Below are 26,628 nucleotides of genomic sequence, written 5' to 3'. Positions count from 1 at the left end.
CGGTTCACTGCCCTAATGACCATTTGAGTATAAATACACACACATACACACATCCCAAGGTATTGTATTATGTCTTACAGTGAACAATAATGAAAGAGGTACACAACGCTAGATTAGGTAAGAAAGATTAATAAAAAATGATAAATACCTGACAAAAGTACCAAAGCTGTTAAGATATTTCTATATTCCTTCTACCTTGGCATCCTCCCTTGTGGCGTTCCCTGCTTTCATCCAAGCGAGGGTCCCTGGCCGTGTGATGTGTCCTTGACCATCTTTTCACGGTAGGTGTAGGGTCCCATTCCTTTGGACGTCGGCCAATTAGACAGCCGTCCTCGCCGTGCTTGATGGAACAGAAAGCGGCAACGTCTCTGAGCTCATGATGTTCATCTTTGAACAACCCCTTTCCTCTCGGCGGAACTGAGAGAAACTCTTCTGACAACACCTGCAGCTCTTTGACCACATCCAGGAATTCACTCATAATGCCTCATGGGGATTTAAAGTAAAAGAAAAGACAGCGTGTCACTCTCCAGTTCTCTGGCAATCTCTCTCTTTACGTCTATGATTGTTTACTGAAGTAACAAAGGCAAGGGAATCAATATGCAGTATTTCATCCAAAGTATAGCAAGTATTATGAAATGAGAAAAATAACTATTACAAACACAGGGTTTTTAAATCATTTTGTTGGGGGTGCTCCTACAACTCTTATCACGATCCGGACATACATCCATTGTGTCAAGCACATTTGTACATTTGTTGCCATCATCATTCTCAAAACATTTGCTTTCTACTTGAGCCCTTAGTATCAGCTCCTCATTGTTCCCCTTCCTTCCCTCACGCACCCTCATGAATCCTTGATAATTTATAAATTGTTATTATTTTTCCATGTCTAACACTGTCCTATGTGTTCCTTTACCCACTTTTCTGTTGTCAGTCCCGCAGGGAGGGAGTTATATGTAGATCCTTGTAATCAGTTCCCCCTTACTACCCCACCTTCCCTCCACCCTCCAAATATCGCCACTCTCACCACTGGTCTTGAATGGCTTATCAGTCCTGGAATTCCCTGTGTTTCCAGTTCCTATCTGTACCAGTGTAGTGTTTCCAGTCCCCATCTGTACCAGTGTACATCCTCTGGTCTAGCCAGATTTGTAATGTAGAATTGGGATCATGATAGTGGGATGAAGGAAGCATTTAAGAACTAGAGGAGGGTTGTATGTTTCATCATTGCTAAACTGCACCCTGACTGGCTCATCTCTTCCCAAGACCCTTCTGTAAGGGGATGTCCATTTGCCTACAGATGGGCCTTGGGGCTGTACTCCACACTTCCCCTCATTCATAATGATATGATTTTTTGTGTGTTTTGTTGCCTGATACCTGATCACTTTGACACCTCCTGCTCATACAGGCTGGTGGGCTTCTTCCACATGGACTTTGTTGCTTCTGAGCTAGATGGCCACTTGTTTACATTCAAGCTTTTAAGACCCCAGATGCTATGTCTTTTGATAGTGGGACACCATCAGTTTTCTTCCCCACATTTACTTATGCACCCATTTGTCTTCAGTGATCGTGTCAGGTAGGTGAGCATCATGGAATGCAAATTTCATAGAACATAGTGTCCTCGTATTGAGGGAGTACTTGAGTAGAGGTCCAATGTCCATCTGCTAACTTAGTACTAAACCTATAAATATATGTACATAGATCTACTTCCCCATCATCATATATAAATATATTTGCATATGCACATGCCTGTATTTAGACCTCTATAAATGCCCTTTGCCTCCTAGTTATTTCCTCTCTTTCCTTTTACTTTCCTCTTGTCCCACTATCATGTTCAGCCTTTACTAGGGTTTCAGTAATTCCTCTCGGTTACATTACCCTTGGTTTCACCCTACCAGGCGTCCTCTACCCTCCTCACCACTGATTTGGACCACTTGTTGTTCCTTTGTCCCTGGGTTTGTTAACACCACTACCTTTCTCCCCACCTCTTCCTCTCCCATGTCCCCCCAGAACTGGAGGTCCCATTGTTTTCTTCTCCAGATTGTTCATCCAGGCTATCTTACCTAGACAGACCTGTGGAGATAATAACATGCACAAAAACAAGACAGAGAAAAACAAAGCAACAAAAGAAAAGAAAACAACAAGAAACCAATGACAAAAAGAAAAGAAAAACCTGTAGATAGTTCGGTTCTGCTTGTTCACATTTAGGAGTGTTTTCTGGTCGAGTCTTATGCGGAGCCACAGCCTGGCCCCAAAGTCTATTTTTGGTACTCTTGGAACGTCCTTGCTCTGCTCCCCTTGCTGTTCTGTTACTCACCCTTAGTGTTTGGCCTCAGTGTGATGGGGTCAGATTGGGTGCAATTCCCACACTGTGTCTCCATTGTTGTCCCCTATAGGGCTACGGGTCAGCAAGGGATATTTTGCCTCATAGTGGGGCCGGCCATATTGTCCTCTCTGTGCATTAGCTGCTCTGAGCAGGGATATTGTTCTCAAGGCTTGGTGAGCCAGGATGTACTCCACTCTCTCTTCCTCCCCCTACATTTGCTCCTGTGTGCGCTGATCAGATATGTCCCTCTCCCTGAGCTGTAGCTTCAGTGCTGTCCTCTGAAGTTAATTTTTCTGGGGGAGAGGTGCCTGTTCACATAGTTTGGATTGGCCCTGGCCCCTCAGACCTCTCCACTAGTCCCCTACTTCGTGCCGGTACGTTGCATTCACATCTTGGAGCACTGGGTTCAAGTGTCATCCCTTTTGCTCTGTGGAGATATAAACAATACCCTCCCCATGGGTGGGTTAGTGCCCTGTTCCCCTGCTACCCATTTCTTCTTTTTTTTCCTCCTCCCCCACACTTCCTTTTTATTTGGCTACCATATGTATTCCGTGATTTGGTCTGGCCTCTGCTATACTACCCGGACCTCACCCCAGGAGTGTTTGTGTACAGTAGCTTTTTTCCTAAGCCCCCTTTGCATTTTTTTAAGCTTACCTCAGAGGACTCATGTTGTACTTGGCTTACTTCATTAGCATAATTTCCTCCAGTTCTTCCCATGCAGAGATATGCTTCCTGCATTCATCACTGCTTTTTAGCAATGCGTAGTACTCCATTGTACCACAGTTTTCTAATCCACTCATCAGTTGTTGGAAATTTGGGTTTTTTTCAACTCCTTGAAATTGTGAACTGTGCCGCAATGAATATTGGAGCACAAATGCCTGGCCATGGTCTGTTTCTTTTGGGTAGTTTCTCAGTACGGAGATTTCTGGGCCATATGGTAGCTCAAATTCCACCTATTTTGGATATTACCAAATTGATTTCCTTACCGCCTGACATACCTACAGGTCCACCAGCAGTGGATGAGAGTTCGTATCTCACCACAGCCCCTCCAACACTTGTTGTATAAACATAGTTTTGTCTAACTTTCTTACACCCAAAATGGAATGAACATGACCATGGGCTCCCAGAATATGCTATTGCACAGGTGAAGGTTAAAAAAGAGCCCAGAATGTCCATGTGTGATTTCCGCATGGAGCGCCTGCCCTGCCACCTGCCTTAGAGAGAACCATGACAAGTGCCAGTCTAACAACCAGTTCACCCAAGTCAACCAAGACCTTAGCTAACAGTGTGTACCAGTTCATCCAAGTCAACCAAGACCTTAGCTAACAGTGTGAACCAGTTCACCCAAGTCAACCAAGACCTTAGCTAACAGTGTGAACCAGTTCATCCAAGTCAGCCAAGACCTTAGGTAACAGTGTGAACCAGTTCACCCAAGTCAACCAAGACCTTAGGTAACAGTGTGAACCAGTTCACCCAAGTCAACCAAGACCTTAGCTAACAGTGTGAACCAGTTCACCCAAGTCAACCAAGACCTTAGGTAACAGTGTGAACCAGTTCACCCAAGTCAACCAAGACCTTAGGTAACAGTGTGAACCAGTTCACCCAAGTCAACCAAGACCTTAGCTAACAGTGTGAACCAGTTCACCCAAGTCAACCAAGACCTTAGGTAACAGTGTGAACCAGTTCACCCAAGTCAACCAAGACTTTAGGTATTGGTGTGAACCAGCTGAGCCCCACCACAGATGTATATACATAGTCAAGGGCAAAGAAGAATGTCAATAAATTAGCCTCCCTCATCTTAGCGAGGGGGTCTGTTTCCAACACCTAGTTCCTGAGGAGCATGAGGAAGAGTCCTGTCTTCACATCTGAGGGTAGACTAAAGCCCTCGGGGCTCTGGCTGCATCACCCCTTCCGGGTTCCTACCTGAGAGCCAGCCTAGCTGAAAGGCTCTGTCTCTTTGTTCAGAATGAAGATCCGCAAGAAGAAGTCGGCTGAGAAGACACCACACACGAATGATGTCCAACCTGCGTTGGACACCTCCCCCCAGGTGAGTGATGTGAGCATCCTTTCATTGAGTGTCCCAGAAAGAAATCTCCTTGAGGATGGTCCCCAAGGACTCACTCAACATGTACAGAACTGAGATCCACTTGTCGTTCCCTCTCGCTCAATTCCATTCCTGCTGCTGGGTTTCTTCCTGCCTCACCCTCTTCTCCATCTCCCAGAGCCAGTAATTTACCCACCAGCTAGTGGTTGTGGGCTCGGCATCAGCCCCTATGGATCCCTTGTTAGAATAAGGCCCCTCACGATCATCAGAGGGTGATTTGTAGGGGCAGCAGGTCAACAGACCTTTCTTCTGCCTGGGGATGTGGAGGGGCTTGAAGCTCCATCTTTCAGCTAGCCGTCAAGGTCATTAGATGCCCCTTCTGTAGTTATTCAAGAACAGAAAGCTGCATCTTTCTCCTTCAGGGTAGCTGGTGGTTCAGAACTGCTGGCCTTGCAGTTAGTCCTGGCGCTCCCATAGCAATAACAGAAAGCCTTTGTCTCCCTGCCATGGAGTCCATGCCGACTGACAGCGACACTATAGGACAGGGTAGACCTGCCCCCATGGGTAGATGTGAGTAGAAAGCCTGCCTTTCTCCAGAGGAACAGCTGGTGGTTTCAAACTGTCTTGAACTCTTAGCAACCCAACCCATAACCACTGTGCGACCAGGGCTCCCCCAGACCATCAGAGCAGCGGTTCTCAACCTGTGGGTCACGACCCATTGGGGTTCAAATGACCCTTTTCACGGGGGTTTTCAGATAAAAGTAGCAAAATTACAGTGATGAAGTAGCAATGAAAATAATTTGATGGTTTTGGGGTCACCACCACATGAGGAACTGTATGAAAGGATCTTTGAATTAGGCAGAGTGAGAACCACTGCATTAGAGGAAGTGAAATTTATCAAAATTACGTAGCAATGATGAGTCCTCAGTAATGTGTGTGGAATAAATGCATAAATAAATGTCCATCCGCCCAAAGTTCCTTGAAGACCCTTTTTTCCTTTTTCAGACATGTCTGCTTCTTAACCCCCTGTCATCCCACTCAGGGTCATCTGTACGAATCCTGGTCAGGAAGCCCTACAGATGACCCACCCCCCACCACAGCGGTCCCCACAGTGAAGGATGAACAGGAGCTTCACTACGCCTCTGTCACCTTCCAAGAGCCGCAATCCAGGAGCTCGGAGCACATCAAGGAACAGGAGACCCCCAGCACCACCGAGTACTCAGAGATCAGACTCACCAAGTGAGGGTTTGTGGAGAGCCCCCGTGAGAGCACTCTTGATGGACGTGGCCTCGGGGACAGACCCCTGCTCTCCAGGCCAAGGACACAGGGAGCTGCTCAGAGTGGGTCTCTGCTTCCTGTGGCTGCTATAACAAGTGTCCACCAGCTGGGGTGATTAAAGCCATAGACATTCATTCCTTCACCATTCCCAAGGCTGGAAGTTCCAACTCAGGGTGTTGCCAGAGTCATGTCCTCTCTGAAGACTTTGATGAAAAATCCTTCTCCCGGTCTCTTCCAGGTTCTGGTAGACTTAGGCATTCCTTGGCTTGTAGCAGCAGCACAATACAACTCTTCCTCTTTGCCTTCAAAGGGTCAATGTTTTAGCACAACAAACTCTATGTCTTCACACAATTTTTAACAGGAAAAATAAACCCTGTATGGAGCAGTTGTACTCTGTACACACAGGGCCTCTGTGGGGCAGGACCAATGTGAAGGACACCACCAACCAGCAATTCATGACCATCAAGAGATGTTGCTCTACGTCTCTTCTCTTCTCAGTTCTTGAGTTATGGCCCACCCAACTTCAGTACGACCTCATGTTAACTTAGCTAGCTCCGTCCACAGAGATGCTGTATCCAAATAAGGTTACATTCCTAGTTAGGGGAGTTAGAACTTGAACCTATCTCTTAAGGGGGGTCATAGTTCAATGCACAACAAAGTGGTTGGACGGTCACATTTGGACATTCCTGGGCTCAGATCCAGGCTCAAGTACTTCCCACGCACGTCATGTCAGACCGGTCCCTTGGCTCTCGGGACTGCTGTTTACTCTTGTCACAGGGAGAAGAGAGTTGTTTGTAAGGTCCACAGAGAAGTATACCTTCTCTCTCTCTTTTTTTTTTAACAAAAAGGATGATCTTTCTAATTAAATTTTGTTGAGGGCATACATTGTAAATAAGTCTCTACATGGACCGTGGAGCGATACTGATAATGTTCCAGCTGTACAGTCACTTGTACCCTCTCTCAGTAACAAACTCATTGTCCCCAAGGGTCTCCGTGTTAGCCCCGTTTGACTAGAGAAACAAATCCACTGACACTCCTGTAAAGTTTAAGAGACTTCGAGAAGTAATTACACATCGAGCAAACCTCCCAGCCCATCCAGGAGGTACCTCTGAGCTGTGCCTGATTGACAGGCCAGACTCCACCCCTGCACTTGTATCTATCTTCAGAGTGACGTGAAAGCATGTAACTACCACAGGTAACCTCTCAAATACCTGCTGTCCTTCTGATCCCACACAGCCTGGGGTGGACAGCACCATGCTCTGGCGGACAGGCTGGCCGGAAGAACACTTGGGGGAAACTTTTAGGTTAAGAGAAAACAATTGCAATCTCATGCCAAGATGACTACGTGTACTTCTTTGGGACAACACCCAAACTTGACCAACGGTCCTTTCATCAGGACTGGTTTTGGGGGGTGCTTTTTTTATACTGTTCTATTAAAATCCATGAGAGTCTCATTTCCTTATAGTGGATTTGTAGTGACTTCATTCGGAACGTGTTAGTTCATCAAGTAAGATAAGCATGACTGTTAACCGTGTCGATCTCAGCAGGGGCCAAGAAACTTACACCCCCTAACTCTATTGGACACTTCCATCTGCTGTGATCATTTGGGGGGGGAGGGGAGGAACACGCTCTAGGTTTAAAAGTAAATATGTTTCTAAATGTAACTCTCCAGTGGGAGAATAGTGTTTTAGATTGTTGATCGATCAAATGAGATTCATCTACGGTATCTAAAGAATCTATAAATATCTTGTAGAAATCAATAAGGAGAAGGCAGACTGCCCAGTGGAAAACAGGATCGTCAAATGGGCCGAATGCATACAGAAAGACGCACAGCTCCGGCAGTTGCCAATACAATTTATATTAAAAATAGCAGTGCTCTACAATTACACAGCCACCAGCTTGGTTAAAAAGTTTCAAAAGTATGGATGGAAAGCTCGTATACTTCCGGTGGGGCTGGGAACTGGCACAGCACTTGGGGAAATGTGTGCTTCACTCCCTACTAAGGCTGAGAATGGGAGTCATCACATCCACTCCTCAGCACAGGCCCAACTGAAATGCAAACACATATCCACCAACTCATATCAATAGATGTCCACAGGAGCACTAATTGTAATAACTGGACTGCTAATGCGAGGTCAGCAGTTCGAAACCACCAGCCGCTCTACGGGAGAAAGATGAGACTTTGTACTCCCATAAGGAGTCACTGTCTAAGAAACCCACCAGGGAAGTTCTGCCCTGCCCTATAGGGCAGCCAGGAGTCAGAGTGACTGGTTGGCAGTGAGTTTCTTTTGATCCAAATACCCACAACAAGATAGATGAATAAATTACACACCATTGGATGAATAAATTATGGATCATTCATTCGATGGAAAAATAAACATTTCAACACGACATGTAGGAATCTTACAACCATAAAGCTGAGTGAGGTTACCCAGACACAAAAGAGTACATGCCCACCGAACAGAAAAGTGTATGTGTGGGGGATGGGGGCAGGGGGAGGACCTAAGCTTTTCCATGAACTTTTGAAGCGTGTGGTAGTTATATCATCTGGTGTCAATTTGAGGATTAAGAGTGTAGGTTTGGAGTCTAGCCTGTCAATCGGGATATAGGCAATGAGGCCTCTGTGTGGGTGTGGTCTTCTCCTGAGGATCCTGGGAACTCCTGCTTTTCCTCCTTGCAGGTGGGAGACTCTCTCTCTCTCTCTCTACTCACTCCTTTGGAGACTCTATGACTATGTTCACCCCCCTGTGAGACATTTCTGAGAGGAAGCCATATGAAGCTACCCTGGGGCAGTCAGAATTTTGGAGCTGAAGGAATCCCGTGGAGACCCCTGCCAGCGCTGTGATGCTTAAACCACTGGATCCACAAGACTTTCAACCCACTGGCCTTTGATCTTCCTGCATTCAGCATCATTGCATGTGTTTCACAAGCCTGAAGAAGATTTTATAGACTGGTATCGGACACAGGGGCTAATATCAGACTTATGGACTTGACCTGGATTGGGCTAGGATGTTTCCTCAATATTCAATTGCTCTTGTATATAAACCTCTTTCTTATACACATATCTGTGTTTATAAATTTGTTTCACTAGTCTATCTGGAATAACACAAAGACCCCTTGTACTATATGGTGCCATTGATTGGTGTGTTAGTCTGGGTTGACTAGAGAAACAAATTCATAGACACTCATGGTTATAAGAAAGAACTTCATATAAAAAAAGGAATTCTGTATTGAGAAAACAGCCCAGTCCTGATCAAGCCCATAAGTCCAATATTAGTCTATATGTCTGATACAAGCCTATAAATTCCTCTTCAGACTCAGCAACCATGCAATAATGTCAAACACAAGAGGATCACAGGCCAGTGGGTGGAATGTCTGGTGGATCCAGTGACAGTGGAAACAATAGGTCTCCATGTGGCTTTTCCAGGGCTCTAGCCTCATCAACATAACTCCATGTGTCTTGTCAACAGGAGTGTGTAGCAGAGAGTGTGTGTCTGGCCCCCAGTGAGCTATTTATCCCTGTTGCGCTTCGAAATGAGGTCATCAAGCTGCGATCCGATTGACAGGCTAGACTCCACCCCTTCCTCAAGTTGACAGTAGATCATGTCACTGCCACAATTGTTGTTGCTGTTAGGTGCTGTCCAATTGGCTATGGTTCCGACCCATAGCGACCCCGTGCACAACAGAATGAGACATTGCCCGGTCCCACGCCATCCTCCAACTGTTCTTCATGTTTGAATCTGGAGTTGCAACCGCTGTGTCCTACCAGCCTTCCTAATGCCGTGACCCTTTAATACAGGTCCTCATCTTGTGCTGACCCCCACCCCCCAGACATAAAATTATATTTGTTGCTACTTCATCACTGTAAGTTCGCTACTGCGATGAATCGTAATGTAAATATCTGATAAGCACGATGTATTAGGTGACTCTGGTGAAAGGGTCATTCGGCCCCCAAAGGGGTTGCGGCCCACAGATTGAGAACCGCTGGTCTATTTTGCTGCCCCTCCACTTTTTACCAAGTACGATGTCCTTCTCCAAGGACCGGTCTCTCCTGACAGCATGTCCAAAGTAGGTATGATGAAGTCTCACCGTCCTTGCCTCCAAAGAGCATTCTGACACTACTTCTGCCAACGTGGGGTTGTTGTTCTCTTGGAAGTCCACTGCTATAAAGTCTCAAGACAGGCAAAGTTAACCTTTGATATTGAAGTCAGAGTCCTGGTTGCCCTTGGAGGAGATTAGCAAGAGGGGGCTTTGGGGGGTTCTGGTGAGAATCTGTTTCTTGATCCAAGTGCTAGTTGGCCCAACAGGTCCACTCCATGGGGCATTTTTTTATGGAAAAGACTCAAAGGGGAAGGCTAGTACCCTTTTTGTATCTCCGCCACTCCTTAATAATATTCACATAAAATATTTTAAAGATTTTTCCTCAAAGTGTTTAGCGCCCCAGAATATGGGGTGTTGCTTTGTTCAGCCCTGGTGGCATAGTACTCATGTGATGGGCTGCAGACCACAAGGTCCAAAGTTCGAAACCACCAGGTGTGCCACAGGAGAAAGATGGGGCTTTCTACTCCCATAAATAGTTACAGTCTTGAGAACCCACAAGGTCAGTTCTACCCTGTCCTGTAGGGTCACCCGGAGTCAGAATTGGCTCGATGACAGTGAGTTTGTTTTGAGTTTTTGAGCTTTGGACATAGGGTGTACCCAGCACATCTATGAAATGACTTAAATTTGAACGGAATGAAAATACCCCCAGACTCTGTTGGCTAAGGCCTCCAGCCCGCGTCACTATCTAAAGTATCTGTCTTGGAAGAGGTAGGGTGCAACTTCGAGGCAAGACTTCGTCTTACCTTCTTTGGACATGTTATCAGGAGAGCCCGGTCCCTGGAGAAGGACAGCGTGCTTGGTAAAGCAGAGGAGGAGCAAAAAAGAGATGGAGATGGATGGTGGACACAGTGGGTGCAACGATAGGCACAGGCATGGGAACAGTTGTGAGATTAGCACAGGAACAGGCAGTGTTCCGTTGTGTTGTGCAGAGGGTCACAATGGATTTGAACTGACTCAACCTCCCATCACATAACATCCACAAAGAAAGATCTCTCCTTGGATGACCCACAGTTTCCTCCTGTCCCCAAACCAGACTCCTCATCTTCCATCGAGCCTGGTTCCTGTCCAGGTTCTCCCTCCTCCTAGACATCTCTCCCTGTGTGACCCACAGGCTCCTGGATTTCAGTATGTCCCAAACTGGGCTAAATATCTTCTCCCAAGCCTGGTTCTCTCCCAGGTTCTCCGTCCTGGCACTTGTGAGGCAATTCCAAGACAAGGCGAGAGAGCCATGACCATGCTCCTGGATCCGTCCTAACCCTAACCCTTCAGAACTATTTCCATCTGGCACACATCCCATCTAAGGAAATAATTTTTCACCCCTCCTCCAATTTCTCACATTTCACTTTATACATCAGGGCAGACTCCTCTCTGCCTCTTCCGCTAAGATGAGACCATTTGAACCACTTCTTTAATCCGAATGAGTTTGCAAATCCGCTTCCCTCTTTCTGGTTCCCTCTCTAACACATCCTCCGTCGGCTCATATGGCCACAGGAGAAAGCACCTCTATGGTTATCAGTGAGGAGCCCTGGTGTTGTGGTGACTACTGGTTGGGCATCTAACTTCAAGGTTAGCAGTTCAAGGCCACCAGCCATTCCTCAAGAGAAAGTCTAGGTTTTCTACTCCTGTAACGAGTTATAGTCTTGGAAATCCATAGGGGAGGGTCTACCCAGCCCTATAGGGTTGCTGTGAGTCGGCATTGACTCAATGGCAGTCAATTTGATTTGGGATTTTTTTTCGGGGGGGGAGGGGTTTGGTCCATTGCTCTCAAGAGAGACTCGGGTGAAAGCTATTCGAGGCACAATCAATTCCTAATCTTCATCATATAATGCGACTGTGACAGAAATACTTTAATGGGTATCTTTAGCAGACATATATGTTCTTCTCACCATGTAGGAAGTTAGAATTTTAAATTATCTATCCACTCATGGTATTTTCAAGCCATGGTATTTTCTTTCTTTCTTTTTAAAAATCATTTTATTGGGGGCTCATACAACTCTATCATCCATCCATCCATCCATCCATCCATCCATCCATCCATGGTGTCAAGAACAATGGTACATTTGTTCCCATCATCATTCTCAAAACATTTGCTTTCTCTTGATTATCAGTTCCTCATTTTTCCCCTCCCTCCCCGCCCCCATCACAAACTCTTGATAATTTATAAATTACTATTTTGTCATGTCCAATATCTCCCTTTACCCACCTTTCTGTTTTCCATCTCCCAGGGAGGGGGTGATATGTAGATCCTTATGATCCGTTCCCCCTTTCTACACCACCTTCCCTCCTCCCTCCCGGTATCGCCACTCTCACCACTGGTCCTGGAGGGATCATCTGTCCTGGATTCCCTGTGTTTCCAGTTCCTATCTGTACCAGTGTACATCCTCTGGTCTAGCCGGATTTGTAAGGTAGAATTGGGACCATGATAGTGGGGGGAGGAAACATTAAAGAACTAGAGGAAAGTTGTATGTTTCATCGTTGCTACACTGCACCCTGACTGGCTTGTCTCCTCCCCAAGACCCTTCTGTAAGGGGATGTCCAGTGGCCTACAGATGGGCTTTGGGTCTCACTCCACATTCCCCCTCATTCACGATGATATGATTTTATGTTCTTTGATGCCTAATACTTGATCCCATCGACACCTTATGATCATACAGGCTGGTGTGCTTCTTCCATGTGCTTTGTTGCTTCTGAGCTAGATGGCCGCTTGTTTACCTTCAAGCCTTTAAGATCCCAGACCCTGTATCTTTTGATAACTGGGCACCACCAGCTTTCTTCACCACATTTGCTTATGCACACATTCGTCTTCAGTGATTGTGTAGGGAAGGTGAGCATCATGGAATGCCAGTTTGTTTATTTTTGTCTTTTCTTTTTTTTTTAAATCATTTTATCAGGAGCTCATACAACTCTTATCACAATCCATACATACATAAATTGTGTAAAACACATTTGTACATTCATTGCCTTCATCATTCTCAAAACATTTGCTCTCCACTTAAGCCCCTGGCATCAGCCCATTTTCCCCCTTCTTCCCCGCTTCCCCCTCCCTCATGAACTCTTGATAGGAGTGCCAGTGTTCTTGCATTGTTCTGGCATCAAGGGAGTACTTGAGTAGAGTACTTGATGGAGTACTTAGTAGTACTTGCATTGAGGAAGTACAACGTGTTCTTGCTTTGAGGGAGTACTTGAGTAGAGGCCCATGTCCATCCGCTACATCAATACTAAACCTATAAATATATGCACATAGATCTATTTCCCCTTCATCATATATAAATATATTTACACATGTACCTGCCTGTATTGGGGCCTCTGTAAATCCCTTTGTCTCCTAGTTCTTTTCCCTCTCTCCTTTTCCTTTCCTCTTGTCCCACTATCATGTTCCAAGCCATGGTATGCTCACCGGCCTCAGATGCATATAAAAGATGGGTATTGGAGATGGAAGACCAAAAAAAGAGTTGGTGCATTTGCATTGTGGTGCCGGAGAAGACTATTGAAAGTACCCGGACCTGCTGAAAGGACAAACAGATCCACTTCAGAAGAAATACACTCAGAGGGCTCCTGGGTGGCAAGCACGGCAAGACTTAGTCTGACCTATTCTGGACATGCTACCAGAGGAGACCGCCCTGGAAAAAGGTGATCGTGCTTGGGGAAGCAGGGGGGCAGTGAAAAAAGAGGAAGCCACTCATAGAACTGACTTGACGCAGTGGCTGTGACAGCGAGCTGAAGCACAGGGAGTGCCCTGAGGATGGCCCCGGACTGGGCGCTGTTGCATGTTGTTGTGCACAAGGTCTCCACTGGTCACAAGCGGCTCCCCACCACAGCAGCTCTGGGCGCAGGTCCCTGTCTCTGTGAGTTTCTGCTTCTTGGTTTGTTCACATGGAGCCATAGCTCTGTGATACTGGCCCCTTCCTCAATCTGCGCAGGGCCCCATCATGTGTGGGAGCCCCTTTTGGTATCTCTTCCTCAAAGGCCATCCATTCCTAGCCCCCGCCCATGCCCCATCAGTAGATGAGGCCTGGATTCGTCAACCTCAGCACTATTGCTACGGGGCACTTGGTGGGGGGGTGGTCCTTTATTAAGGCAGGTGGGGGTCTGCTGTCCTGTGTAGCCTGTAATTTTCTGCTGCATCCTCGGCTACTACCCACTAGACATCAGTAGCACGAGTACACACACACACACACACACACACACACACTCAACCCCAGTTGTCACAACCAAATGCATTGTGGGCCCATTGCCCTGGGGTCAAAGATGGCAAACCTTCATGGGAGCAGCCTGCCTCATCTTCCTCTGTGGAGCAGCTGCTGGTGGGTTTGAACCGCTGACCTCTTGAGGAGCAGCCGAGTGCTTCACCTTCCCACCACTGGGGCTCCTTTCCAAATGTCTCTGCGGTCGTTAGGGGTCCTTGAGTCTGTCCTGACTCACAGTGACCCGATGTGCAACAGAACAAAACACCGCCCAGTCCCATTAGGTTCCTGGATGGGGTACCTCCATTCTTGCATCCCGATGCTGAAAGAATTCACTGGGCTGAAGCATGGTTGGAACCCGTGTGACTTTTACGAAGAAAAAAAGGGAAGTTTCGGGATCAAAGTCTCAAAAAGCAAATGCGCTTTCAGGAAAGTACAGAGTTGCGAGGGCACTGAGCAGGAATTCCCCGCCCCACGCTGGCAACACCAGGAAATTCCTGGGGCCGAGAGAGCAGCCTGTGGGCCCTGAGCAGACCCTGGGCGGGCAGGAGGGTAGGCCCTGTGCACCTACATGTGGGAGAACACACCTGAACAAGAGGTGGGGGCGGGGAAGAGCTTCCTGCCACAAGCCCTTAGCTCCTCTGGCTAGGAAGGCGTCGTTGAAGGTATTGGCTGACCGCATTGGCTGGGTTTAAGCCCACCTGGGTGAGGTCATGTGGCTGGGCCTAGTCTGTGCACCCAGGTGCACCTCCCACCTGGGCCGAGGGGGCTTGTGTCTGAGCGCACTCAGTTTGGATCCTTCCATAGGTGGCTCATGGGTGCCTGACTGCTTTTCAACCCCTTGGTTGTGGCCCTTATGCAGGCAGCGGGGAGACAAGTCCTAGTCCCTATTCTGCCGACCTCCCAAGTCCCAGCCAGCCTCACAAACAGTTCTTGTGTCAGAGCCCATGTTGTAGCCGCTATGTCTGTCAGTCCTTCTGGCCGAGGGCCTCCCCTTCTTCACTGTCCCCCTGCCTTTACCAAACCTGATGTCCTTCTCTAGGGACTGCCCTCTCCTGACAACATGCCCAGAGTAAGAGAGCCGACTTCTCAGCATTCTTGCCTCTCAGCAGCAAGAGCATTCTTGTGTTTCCTCCAAGACCCATTTTTTTTCCCCTCTCCAGACATTGCCAAATCCCCCTGGGGCCAAAGTTGCCTGGATTCCAGCATTCCTCCTGGCCATCACAAGGATCCCTGAACAGCATAGCTCCTTTCCTCCCGGTCGTCTTTTCAAGGTCACCCCAAGCACCTTACTTCACCCCCGGCCAGTTTCAAAACAAGCAAGTGAATTTCAGTTCCTGTGTATCACAGCCTAAAGGGAACTGAGTGGCCCTGGGAGTGTAGTGGTCAGGCTGTGATCTGAATGGCCAGCGGTTACAAACCACCAGCTGCTCCCCGGAAGAAAGACTGGGTTTTTGACTCCCATCAACAGTTAGAATCTCTGGACCCCCAGTCACGGTGAGTCAGCGCTGACTGGATGGCACTGAGATTGATTGAAGTTTGAAAGGGGCACCTTGTTGGTGTAGTGGGCAATGCACTGGGCTGCTAACGGCAGGGTCAGCAGTTCCAAACTACCAGCCACTCTGGGGGAGGAAGAAGAGGCTTCCCACACCCCTAAAGAATGACAGTCTTGGAAACTCACAGGAGCAGTTCTAACCTGCCCTGTAAGACTCACTATGAGTCGGAATCGAGTCGATGACGGTGAGAAAGGGGAGCATGGGGAACCCAGGTTTTTCTCCCCATTACTTCATTTACTAAAGTACTGGGACTATCAAGAGGAGTAAGATACCCTCCCTGCCTATTCTGGCAGAGTTCAAGTTCATCAGGAGGAGCAAGATACCCTCCCTGCCTATTCAGGCAGAGTTCAAGTTCATCAGGAGGAGTAAGATACCCTCCCTGCCTATTCAGGCAGAGTTCAAGATCATCAGCAGGCGGTTGGGGGAGGGACAGAAGTATACGATGGGTTAAAATGCCGTATGGAGCTGAGCGCATCGTTTGGAGATGGGTAAAGGTGATAGTTGAACAACATGAAATTCATAACTCATGTCGGGGGAGGGAGGGGACTGAGAAGCTGATGCCAGGGGCGCAAGTAGAAAGAAAATGTTTTGGGGGAAAATGATGACAAACATATACACAGATGTGTTTGACAAAATGGATATATGTAAGGATTGTGGTCAGCGTTTGAAGAGCCCCCAATAAAATGATTTTTAAAAAGAAAATCATAACTAATGTCAGTGAACTGTATGTGATGAAACACCAAGTGTACTGCCATCGGAGTCAATTCGGAGTGATAGTGGTCGTATAGGATGGGGAAGAACTGGCCCTGTGGGTTTCCAAGGCTGCAACTCTTTACAGGAGTAGACAGCCTCCTCTTTCTCACTTGGAGTGGCTGGAGGTTTTGAACTGCTAACCTTGTCGTCAGCAGCCCAACGTGTAACCCAGTACTTCACCAGAGCTCCTCTGTGCATGTGAAGATTGCCAAACTGCCAAGTTCTCTGTTACATGTGTGTTGGTGGTGATTATGAGATGGCTATCGAGTCAAATTCAACTCATACGACTGGGATGTCCCCGTAGGGTTTTCTAAGTCATCATTTCCCCCTTCCCCAATAATTTTATTGGCAAATAATTCACATATACAATCAATAGGTCGATCACATCAAAAAGAGTTGCATAATCATCACCACGATCAGTTTTAGAGTGTAGTCTTCATTCTTGTACTCATTATTAGCTCCCCATCTCTGACCAACCTCCCCCACTGTAGCCCCGAGGAACCATCGATCCAGTTACTGTCTCTATGTGGATTTACCTCTTCCGGCTTTCAGATATGGGAACACATTAAAAACAAACAAACAGGGCCGGCCCCGATCAAAGGCAAACTGAGTCCCTCCTTAGAAGTATGTGCTACACAAGACAACACTAAGCCTACAGGTTGTGGAGAGGGGCCGACCGACCTGCCACACACACACACTCACAAACACACACATAGAAAGAGTGTGGGACTAGACCCCACGCTGGCACAGCAAGCCCTGAGGATGCCGTCCCTGCATGGACCTGCTAAGGCACAGAGAGGACTCTAGGGCTGACAACAGCTTGAGTCATGATGATGTCCCCTCTCTGGAGCACATCCTGCAACAGAGGCCAGTACTGGGGACCCACAGCGGGGAGCGAGTCCGGTCTGACCACCACACACACACACACACACACACACACACGCACACAGTGGGGCAAACCATGAAGGGAACATAACGGATTACAATGGGAACAAAATCAAGCCACAATGGCCTTGAGGAGCCCCCAAAATGGACTTCGGGTTGGGAGGGACAGTTTCCAGAACCCCCCAGGACTGATGGGGGGATAAGTCATAAAGGTCAGCAGACAGACCTGGAATTATGTGTGCTCTTTTTGCTTTTTTAAAATTCAATCTTTCGTTTTCTTTTTGTTTTGTGTCAATATTGTTGCTTTTGATTCCCTAGGTGTCCTCCAGTCTAGGGTGGTATTGGGTCACCACTTCTTTTCTCCGCCTGCCCCTCACCTCGTCTCCCCTCCCCCGAAGTCTGCTGTGCCCTGTGTTAGTCCGGGTTGACAAGAGAAACAATCCAGAGACACTCAGATGTGTGTAATAGAGAGCTTCATATCAAAAAGTAATTAAATATTGAGAAAACATCCCAGTCCAGACCAGATCAAGTTCATAAGTTCGGTATTACCACATATGTCTGATGCCAATGTATATATTCCTAAACAGACTCTCATAACACATGCAGTGACATTGAATGCAGGAAGATCGCTGGCCAGTGGGTGGAAAGTCTCGTGGATCCAATGGTGGTGGAAGCATCTCAGCACTGGCATGGGTCTCCACGTGGCTCCATCAACATAGCTCCATGTGGCTTGTCAACAGGAATGTGCAACAGAGAGAGAGAGAGAGAGAGAGAGAGAGAGAGAGAGAGAGAGAGAGAGAGAGAGAGAGAGTGTGTGTGTGTGTGTGTGTGTGTGTGTGTGTGTGTGTGTGTGTCCAGACTCCAGGGAGGCAGACTGGAGTTCCCAGAATCCTCAAGAGAAGGTCATGCCCACACAGAGCCCTCATTGGCTGTGACTTGATTGACAAGCGAGACTCCTCTTCTTCGCAAGTGGACAGGAGATTAGGTAACTGCCACATGCCCTACGCAACCTGTGGGTTGCGACCACTTTGGGGGTCAAATGACTCTTTCACAGGGGTCACCTAAGGCCATCGGAAAACACGTATTTCCAGTGGTCTTAGGAACCGAGACACCGCTCCTCTATCCGTCTCCAGGCAGGTCCGCCCCATGCAGATATGCCCACATAGGAGTACCGGCATGAAGACTGTTTCCCATGCTACACCATGCTTCAAGACACAATTTCATCTATTGGTCATTAGAAATAAATATGTCACAATATATAATTGCATATTGTTTTGTGATGAATCACTATGCTTTAATTTTGTTCAATTTGTAACAATGAAAATACATCCTGCCTATCAGGTATTTACATGATTCATGCACAACAGTAGCAAAATTACGGTGATGGAGTAGCAACGAAAATAATTGTATGGTTGGGGGGGTGGTCACCACAACATGAGGACCCATTAGCATATTCAAAGCAACTCTTTGAATTCGTTAGGGTACAAGCAAAGTTGAGCAGTCCATGTTTGAAAGAAAGAGAAGGCGCTGTGGTTGATCTAATTGGCAGAGATGTTGGAATGATCCGATCAGGAATTTTAAATTACTGTGATGAATATGCTAAGTGTTTGGAGGGGCAGGGAGGGGAAAAAAGAGGAGCTGATACCAAGGACTCAATAGAAAGAAAATGTCTACAAAATAATGATGGCAGCATAGGTGCAATTGCTTGATACAATTGATGTGTGGTTTGTTGTAAGAGCTGTAAGAGCCTTCATGAAAATGATCTTTTAATTTTAAAAAAAAATGTTCAGAGGGGAGGAAAAGTGGACAGCATGCAAAAGCAGGTGGGTAACTTAGCCGAGAACTGGAAATGCTAAGAAGGAATCAAGAGGAAATCTTTGAAGATCAAAGTTCTGCAAAGAATAATGTGAGCTTTTCTAAAGTGTTCACGAGGAAGAAGCCGTGGCTGACCCAAGCCACGGTGTCCTCCAGAGCCTTGTACGTGTGTGAAACTTGGGCATGGAGTAAGGAAGGCTGCGGGAGAACGGATGCATTTGAATCGTGGTGCTGGAGTGTCAGGGGAGCCAGCCCCTCACAAATCACCACAGGCCCGGCAGGTGCAATTGTACAGCAATAATAAGTAAAGATTGTAGTAAAGTCATACAGAATGAGTCAGGTAGAAGAGAGATTGAAATAATGGAGTCAGACACATTTCATGGTAGCATGCTCGCTTTCTGGATGGCCATGATCTCCACAGCCAGGTCTGCGCACAGCGTGGGCCAAGAGGGCAGGGGAGAGAGCAGGAGAGAGATTTATTGCTACCCAAGGCTTATAGATCTTTTGGGGATGTGCAAGCCCCCTAATTACAGGTAAAGGCATACATCACAGGAATGGGTTCTACTATAGGTAATACAGTAATGGGAAGGGGACAATCTAGGGGTGTATGCGCAACAGGAAGAGGGGGGAATAAGGGTATACATGTGACAAGATGGGCGGATCCTGGTCCATGATGATTGGCCTTATGGCTGTAGACTTTATTTAGCCCAAACTTTCAGGGGACACAATCCACTGTCCCTAACAGCAAGGAGTGAGCCCTACCTATTGTGGGAGGGACAATGGTGTCTGCTTGCTCTGGATGGCTGGAGTCTTCAGGGAGCTAACTGGACAATCACTTACCATTAGTTGCAAGCAATGTCCTAGGTCTAACACATATATTTGGGGGAGTCGAGCTGGGGGACGGTGTTTTTGTATGCCACACCCGAGGAAAATATTGAAAGTACCACGGACTGCTCAAAGGACAACCCAATCTGTCTTGGAAGGAGTAAGGGCCAGAGTGCTCTTAGAGACAAGCATGGCAAGACTTCGTCTTACATACTTTGGTCACATTGTCAGAAAAGCCCAGTCCCTGGAGAAGGGCATCGTGTTTGGTAACGTTTAGGGGCAGTGACCAAGAGGAAGGCTCTCAGCAAGATGGATTGACACAGTGGTTGCATCAATGGGCGCAGGCACAGGAACCAGGGTGAGGAAGGGGCAGGACCGGGCAGGGTTTCCTTCTGTTGTGCAGATGGTCACTATGGGTCAGAGGCTACTCAATGGCACCTAACAACAACAACCAAGTGTTCATGAAGTCATAACAGCCCTACCTCCATAACCTGTCTTCCCTGTGTCCCTCTCACGTCTTCTGATTGCCCCTGAGCTAAAACCTCCCAAGACAAGCCTCTTCAAAACGATGTCCAGGTATAGCCTTACCTCCTTTGGGAAGTGATCCTGAAGGTGGCTTTCTGCGGGAAGCTGAGCACTGGAAAGAGAATGTATGTGACCAAGTTCTCTATGCTCATAATTAAGAGTCTGGAAGGCCGACTCTGGTGGAGGAAGGTCCTCACATTTGTGAGTTTGGGATGACCCCCAGTTACCTTCTCCTGACTAAAAATCACCCCCACAATATTCCCCCATCATAGTGCTACTTTAAAGATGCCTCTTACAAGCACAAGGCTGCTCACGATATGCCTGGAGGCTATCTTTCTGCAAGCATAATCAGGTTCTATCGTCTGTCCCATCCAAAAGCGCAGCCCATTCCCTTCTAAAACTGATCATAAATTGTTCCCCCGGAGAGAGTTCAGGAACATTCCAGGTGGAGCCAGCTCAGGGCCATCCAAAGTCAAGCAGCCAACTTAACCCTAGAACCTTTCCATCCATTCTGTGACGTATGTGACTGCCGTGGCTTGCAAATCTGACGATTATATAAACCCGTTGGAAAATACATTCTCTCTTTGGAGCCTGACTTCAGGAAAGGTGAGCCCCCTGCATGCCTTATCTATTTTCCCACAATTGCACATACTGCGCCTCAGGACGCTTTGGGGGTGGTGAAGCCCTAAACCCACAGTTTTCTCCCATGAATGTGCCCCAAACCCATGGGGCTGGAGAAAAGACTCTGAGATGCCAGCCCTTCGGGCTTACCCTGCATCCACAACTCAATGCCTGTTCCATGGTGAATGTGGAAGAAACTCAATCATGTCTGACTCTAGCAACCCTACGGGACAGGGTGGAACTGCCCCCTGTGGGTTTCTGAGACTGTAATTCTTGATGGAGAAGGGAGCCCCGCCTTTCTCCTGTGGAGCAGCCAGTGGTTTCAAAGTCTGACCACTGTGCCCTCAGGACCCATTCCAATGAATGTGTGAAGCACCCATAATAACTCGGGTGCAGAGTAAGCAGCAGGGGGAGACAAGGTGACAATAAAATAAAGCCAACAACGAGAGTAGCGATACCAGGAGCCTAAGGGGATGGTGGTGAGGAGAAAGGGGGAACCGATCACAAAGAGCTACATCGAAGCCCCTCCCTGGGGCATGGACCACACAAGAGTGGGTGAAGGGAGACATTGGTCAGTGTAAGACATGAAAATATAATAATTTCTAAATTATCAAGGTTTCGTGAGGGAAGAAGGATGGAAAATGAGCTGATACCAAGGACTCAAGTAGAAAGCAAATATTTTGCAAAGGATGATGGCAACAAATGTACAAATGTGCTTGACACGATGGATGTGTGTATGGATTGTGATAAGAGCTGTACGAGCTCCCAGTAAAATGATTTTTTTAAATAAAAGAACTCTCTGCCCACAGTGAGCTACCAGTGTAGTGGTACAGTCAGAACACACCAAACAATATAATTTAAGTAACTGTTGTAGATCGATCTGTCCCCCAAAAGAGGTGCTGTGAATCCTAATCCTTATACTTGTGGCTATAATAGGATTTGAGGGTGAGTTTTCTTTCTTACATTAATGAGTACAGTGTGTGGCTTAAGTCGACCTCTTTTGGGGAGACAGTAATAGCTGCGAAATCCTGAACCTGTTAGAAGGCAGAGAAGAGCGCAAATAGCCCCCCTAATAGTAAGATCCATTGAAACGTGGTAAGGTTGGACCTTGCCAGAGGCGGAAAGCAAGGCTGCACCCTGCCCAAGGCGGAAAGCACGTGCAACCGATTAAACAAGGTAGTTCTGTCGCGTTCCCGCTGCGACAGAGTTCGCAGCCGAGGAGTAAATAAAGCAAGCAGCGATGCAGACAGTCAGCAGATGCCAGGCCACACGAAGATCACCCAGCAGCCAAGGCGACAAAGGCAGATCTGCCCCCCAGGACCAACACGGAGAGAGAACGCTATCGCCTCGAAGCAGCCCAGAATGCTAGCCCCCTAAATAGATTTCTTTGTCAAAATCGCTCCCTTCCAATAGCTTGCGAACAGCATCGCTGGATACCTAAGGCAACAGCGAGAAACGTCTGGAAGACAAAATAAGGCAAAGTTCGCGAAGCGTTAGGCAGCGGATAGGCTGGCGTGACCAGATCAAAGTCAAGGGTAAAGGCAGTTTCCTTCGGCGGGGTGGAGAAAAGGCCCTGGAAGAGAACGTGGGGGCCAAGGCCACCTTTACCTTTACCACTCCCCATTGGCTCAAGCCCGGGCAGGAGACTGGGCAGGAGACCGGGACAGGAGACCGGGACAGGAGACCGGGACAGGAGAGCGAGGTGCATTTTCAACCCGATTGGATCTGGGAGCCGCTCATCAGTCCCACCCGCTTTTCTGATTGGCGGAAGAGGAGGTGTCCCGTCGCTGATTGGCTGCTGGGTAGGCACGCCCATCCGAGGCGCGCAGGGCCACTGGCGCTGGACCTGCGGCTTTTGCAGCGTTGGTTTGCCTAGTGCAGCGCTGATCCCCACCCCGACTTTGGCCTGTCCTCCCTGAGCTGGGCTTCTCTGGAGCCAGGACCCCCTGTTGAGTCGGGAGACCCTGCAGTGGGTTTGCCCTTGACCTGGGAGGCCTTCGTGGCGTCAGTTGGGCAGCCTTAACGGTTTCCAGGCCTGCGAGCCCCTCCGCACACGCGCCCCTGGGTCGAATGAGCCACGTGGCCGAACGCAGACCAATCCGTTAGAGTTGGTCAGGCTTCCCGAGAGCCCATCCACGCATTCGTCAGTTCACCCTTGAGGCACCCCCTGTCTGTGGGTCTCAAGTCTGTCAGTCCGCCTGCTCAGCCTAAAGGTACAGCAAGTGGGTCACCAGTGCACGGCTAAGCCAAGCGAGGGATCCCCCAGTGATCAGGTGAGTGTTGATCCAAAGCAAAGAGCTCATCAGATAATCCACCTCCTCTTCCCCCTCCCACCCCTTTCATTGGTTAATTAGCCTCCTGCTAAGTCTGTCTGTCTCCGATTAAATTAATCCCCCTGCAAAGCACTCAGCCGTTAATCACCTAGTTCTCCCACGTGTGTAAGCCAGTTAAGCAGATCCACTGTCAAGGCGTTGGTTTCCCTGGAAAAATCAGTTTTCGGTCAGCCTAAGTAGGTCAGCCATCCCAATGTCAATCATTCCCTTGGCAAGTCCTCGGAGACTGGCTGAAATTGAGACTCTTGGAGGAAATGCCCGCACAGACGTGTGGGAGCACAGAGCACCCCCTGGAGTCCTTGGAAGAACAAGGGTTCCACAGCTGAAAGGAGAAATGACAAGAGGAGAAAATGTGAGTATCCAGGGGAGACAAGAAAGGTTCCCTGAAGAGTCATCCTGGGAATGCGCTCATAAAGCCTGGCTGAGAGGAACAAGAAATCCGAATTTGAGAGTGAACCATCGCACCTCAAGCAAGAAAACTCACGCATGGCACAGACGAGGGAAAGAAAAGGAAAATCAGGGCAGGGGAGAAGACTTGACTAAAGTCATTTGATGATTTACCAGCTAGAAGAACCTAGAGGAGGCATGTTCCATGTAAGGCTGTCCCATCAGAGACAGGGAAGGGAAAACATATGCAAAGAAGGCAAGTGCTGGGGGTGCAGAAAAGCCAACCTGGACAGCTTCTGACTGATGGAGAAAAAAGAGACATGATTTGCTTTGACATGTAAAGGTCAAGGGTTGGGGAAGCGTCCCCTCAGAGGAGGCCTGTCCGTCATCGCTGAAGATGCCTGTAACTCACATGGACAACTATTTCTATGGCCTTATCAAGCCTGTAAGGCAGCGGTTCTCAACTTGTGGGTTGTGACCCCAATGGGGGTAGAAAATCCCTTTCACAGGGTCACCTGATTCATCACAGTAGCACATGACAGTGATGAAGTAGCAACGAAAATACTGTTATGGTGGGTGGGGGGGCGCCACCACAACATGAGGAACTGTGTAAAAGGGTCACAGGCATTAGGAAGGTGGAGACCCACTGCTGGCAGGGTGTTAGCTGATTTATTTGTATCTTGCCCCCCATGGGGATGTGGGCCCATGGAGAAGGGACTTGACATCTCTGAACATCCATTTTTAAGGTCAAATGAGCTGACAGCTCTTTGGAGGAGGGTAGCTCTGAAGAGTTCTCTCTGGAGGGGCAGGGCCTCAAGGTAAAGGGGAGGGACCACCTCATGCAGAACGCCTTGGCCATTGGAGAGTTTGGAGCAGGGAAGGAGCCGAATCTTGACTTTGTTGTGGACAGGACCCATCTGCTGCTGGGTGACTAGGACGCAGTGTAAGGAAAGGCCGAGCAGAGAGTGGGTGAGAGGACAATAGCTTGGGCCAGGATAGTAGCTGCAGAGGTCATTACAAGAGGTCCGGTTGTGATTATATTTGGAAAGTGCCATCAACCAGGGTTTTCTGATGGGTTGACCACGGGCCGTGAGAGAACAGGAGTCATCTGAGAGGGCTCTGAGGTTTAAATTGTTGATTTCTCTTTGGGACCATGATTTCACTTGGTTTAGAGGCATGTTTTGAAGTTTGGGGTGTGTGGGTTTAACTCCCCCTTGTCTGGGCTGGAGGACGGTGTATAAACTTTTAATACTGAGGAGTGGGGTGGGGAATGAGCTGATCCCAAGGGTTCAAGTAGAAAGAAGATATTTTGAAAATGATAATGGCAGCCTATGTACAAATGTGCTTGATATGGATGGATGGATTGTGATCAGAGCTGTAAGAGCCCCCAATAAAAGGATTTTTAAAAATAAAATAGAGAGGAAGACAACTTTTCATTCTAATGCTCGAGCGTGTGGATGGCCTGTTCCACTTTTTCTAAACTTGATCTGGAGGAAGAAGAGCTTGCGTTTTGAAAGTATTTCTAATTATGCAAGCTGGGTGGCCCATGAGTCAATCACATGCTTCTCTGCACTTCCATTTCCCCCACTTTATAGAAGAAATAGTAAGGTCTAATTCCACAGGATTGATGGGGAAAGGAGACTCCTGTTATGGGTTGAATTGTGTCCCCTCCAGTATATGTGTGTGTAGATATATATATGTACGTGTGTGTTTGTGCACACACACGGTTTGTCAATCTTAACCTCTATGCCTGTGGTTATAATCCTATTTGGAAGATGGATTGTCCTTTTATGTGTCAGCGAGGCAGGATCTGTGTGGGCTGCCTCTTGAGTCCGTTTCTGCAGAGATAACAATTAAAGAGATTCAACAAGAAGCCCAGCAAGCTGAGATGGGAGCCGAGAGATGCCAAGCCATGTGACGATTACCCACAGGCAACAGCTCAACAGAGACAAGGTCCTTCGTCCTGGGAGAGTCGACAGAGAAAGAAAGCCTTCCTCCTTGTCTGGCCTCTGAAATTGTGAAAAATTCCGGTTTGTTAACATCACCTACTTAATGTACCCAAATGAGAACCAGAATATACTATGTATGCCATGCTCTCTGAAGCCGCCATCCGCTGCATGGGGCAAAGACTCCCAGGGGAGTGGAAGAGAGGGACACCCTTCTAAGGGGAAGGACTTTCTGACATCTCTGATTGCATGTTGCTCTCACCGGGAAACTAGAGGTGAGCTCACTAGAAGCGGGGACAACTTCCATGATTGGGCCAGGGAACATATTTGGCTTCCTAGTTGGTAACAGGTGCAAAGAAAAAGAAAACCAAAGCCAGACTAGAGATGCTGGCATGCATTGGCCAAGTCCTGACTTCTTGGGGTCAGTTGCTGCGGAGGTTGTGTTTTGACTTCCCCCAGATGACTGGTGGTGAAGAGCCACACTTCTGATGGCCTGGCTCCACGTCTGTTTTTATATTCAGTTGCTCGGGTTCTTCGGAGGGTTGAGTGGCATTGTGTGTGTGTGTGTGTGTGTGTGTTTGCGTGTGTGTGTGTGTGAGACATCTCCAGGCCTATAGTAAATGAGAACTACTAAAGGACTCAAGGGAAAGGCTTTGGAGGGGTTTTTGTTTGTTTAGATTTCATTGTGGCCGGATTTACGGGTTTCTTCAGCCAAGTGGTGCCAGGGTTGACCAGCCCCTAGCACATCATCACGGGTCCGGTAGGCGCAATTGTACAGCGCTAATAAGTAAAGATTATCGCAAAGTCATAGAGAGCATGAGAGAGAAGAGAGTTTGAAATAATGGGTCAGACGCATTTCATGGGAGCATGCTCACCTTAGCCTCACTTGGTGGTCCACGTGGAGAGAGAGGGAGAGAGAGAGAGAGAGAGAGAGAGAGAGAGAGAGAGAGAGAGAGAGAGAGAGAGAGAGAGAGAGAGAGATTGCTAACCAAGGTTTTTATATTCTCTGGGGACATGCAAGCCCCCTAATTACAGGTGAAGACATACATCACAGG

At 47.9% G+C, this 26,628-nt stretch overlaps 1 protein-coding gene across 1 annotated transcript in view; it reads left to right on the top strand.

Moving 5' to 3' along the window:
- The window catches only part of LOC142432642 (sialic acid-binding Ig-like lectin 10), a 77,032-nt gene that overhangs the window by 13,244 nt on the left and 37,160 nt on the right, over positions 1-26,628 (top strand). The window contains exons 7-8 of the mRNA XM_075537863.1: positions 4,286-4,367; positions 5,407-5,603. Of these exons, the coding sequence (XP_075393978.1) occupies positions 4,286-4,367; positions 5,407-5,603 (279 nt within the window). The remainder of the gene's footprint in view (positions 1-4,285; positions 4,368-5,406; positions 5,604-26,628) is intronic.

Source organism: Tenrec ecaudatus, chromosome 18 (genome assembly GCF_050624435.1).
Source record: "Tenrec ecaudatus isolate mTenEca1 chromosome 18, mTenEca1.hap1, whole genome shotgun sequence".
Taxonomy (NCBI): domain Eukaryota; kingdom Metazoa; phylum Chordata; class Mammalia; order Afrosoricida; family Tenrecidae; genus Tenrec; species Tenrec ecaudatus.
The sequence above is the reverse complement of the archived record's forward strand: the minus strand, read 5'-3'. Positions and strand labels throughout refer to the sequence as shown.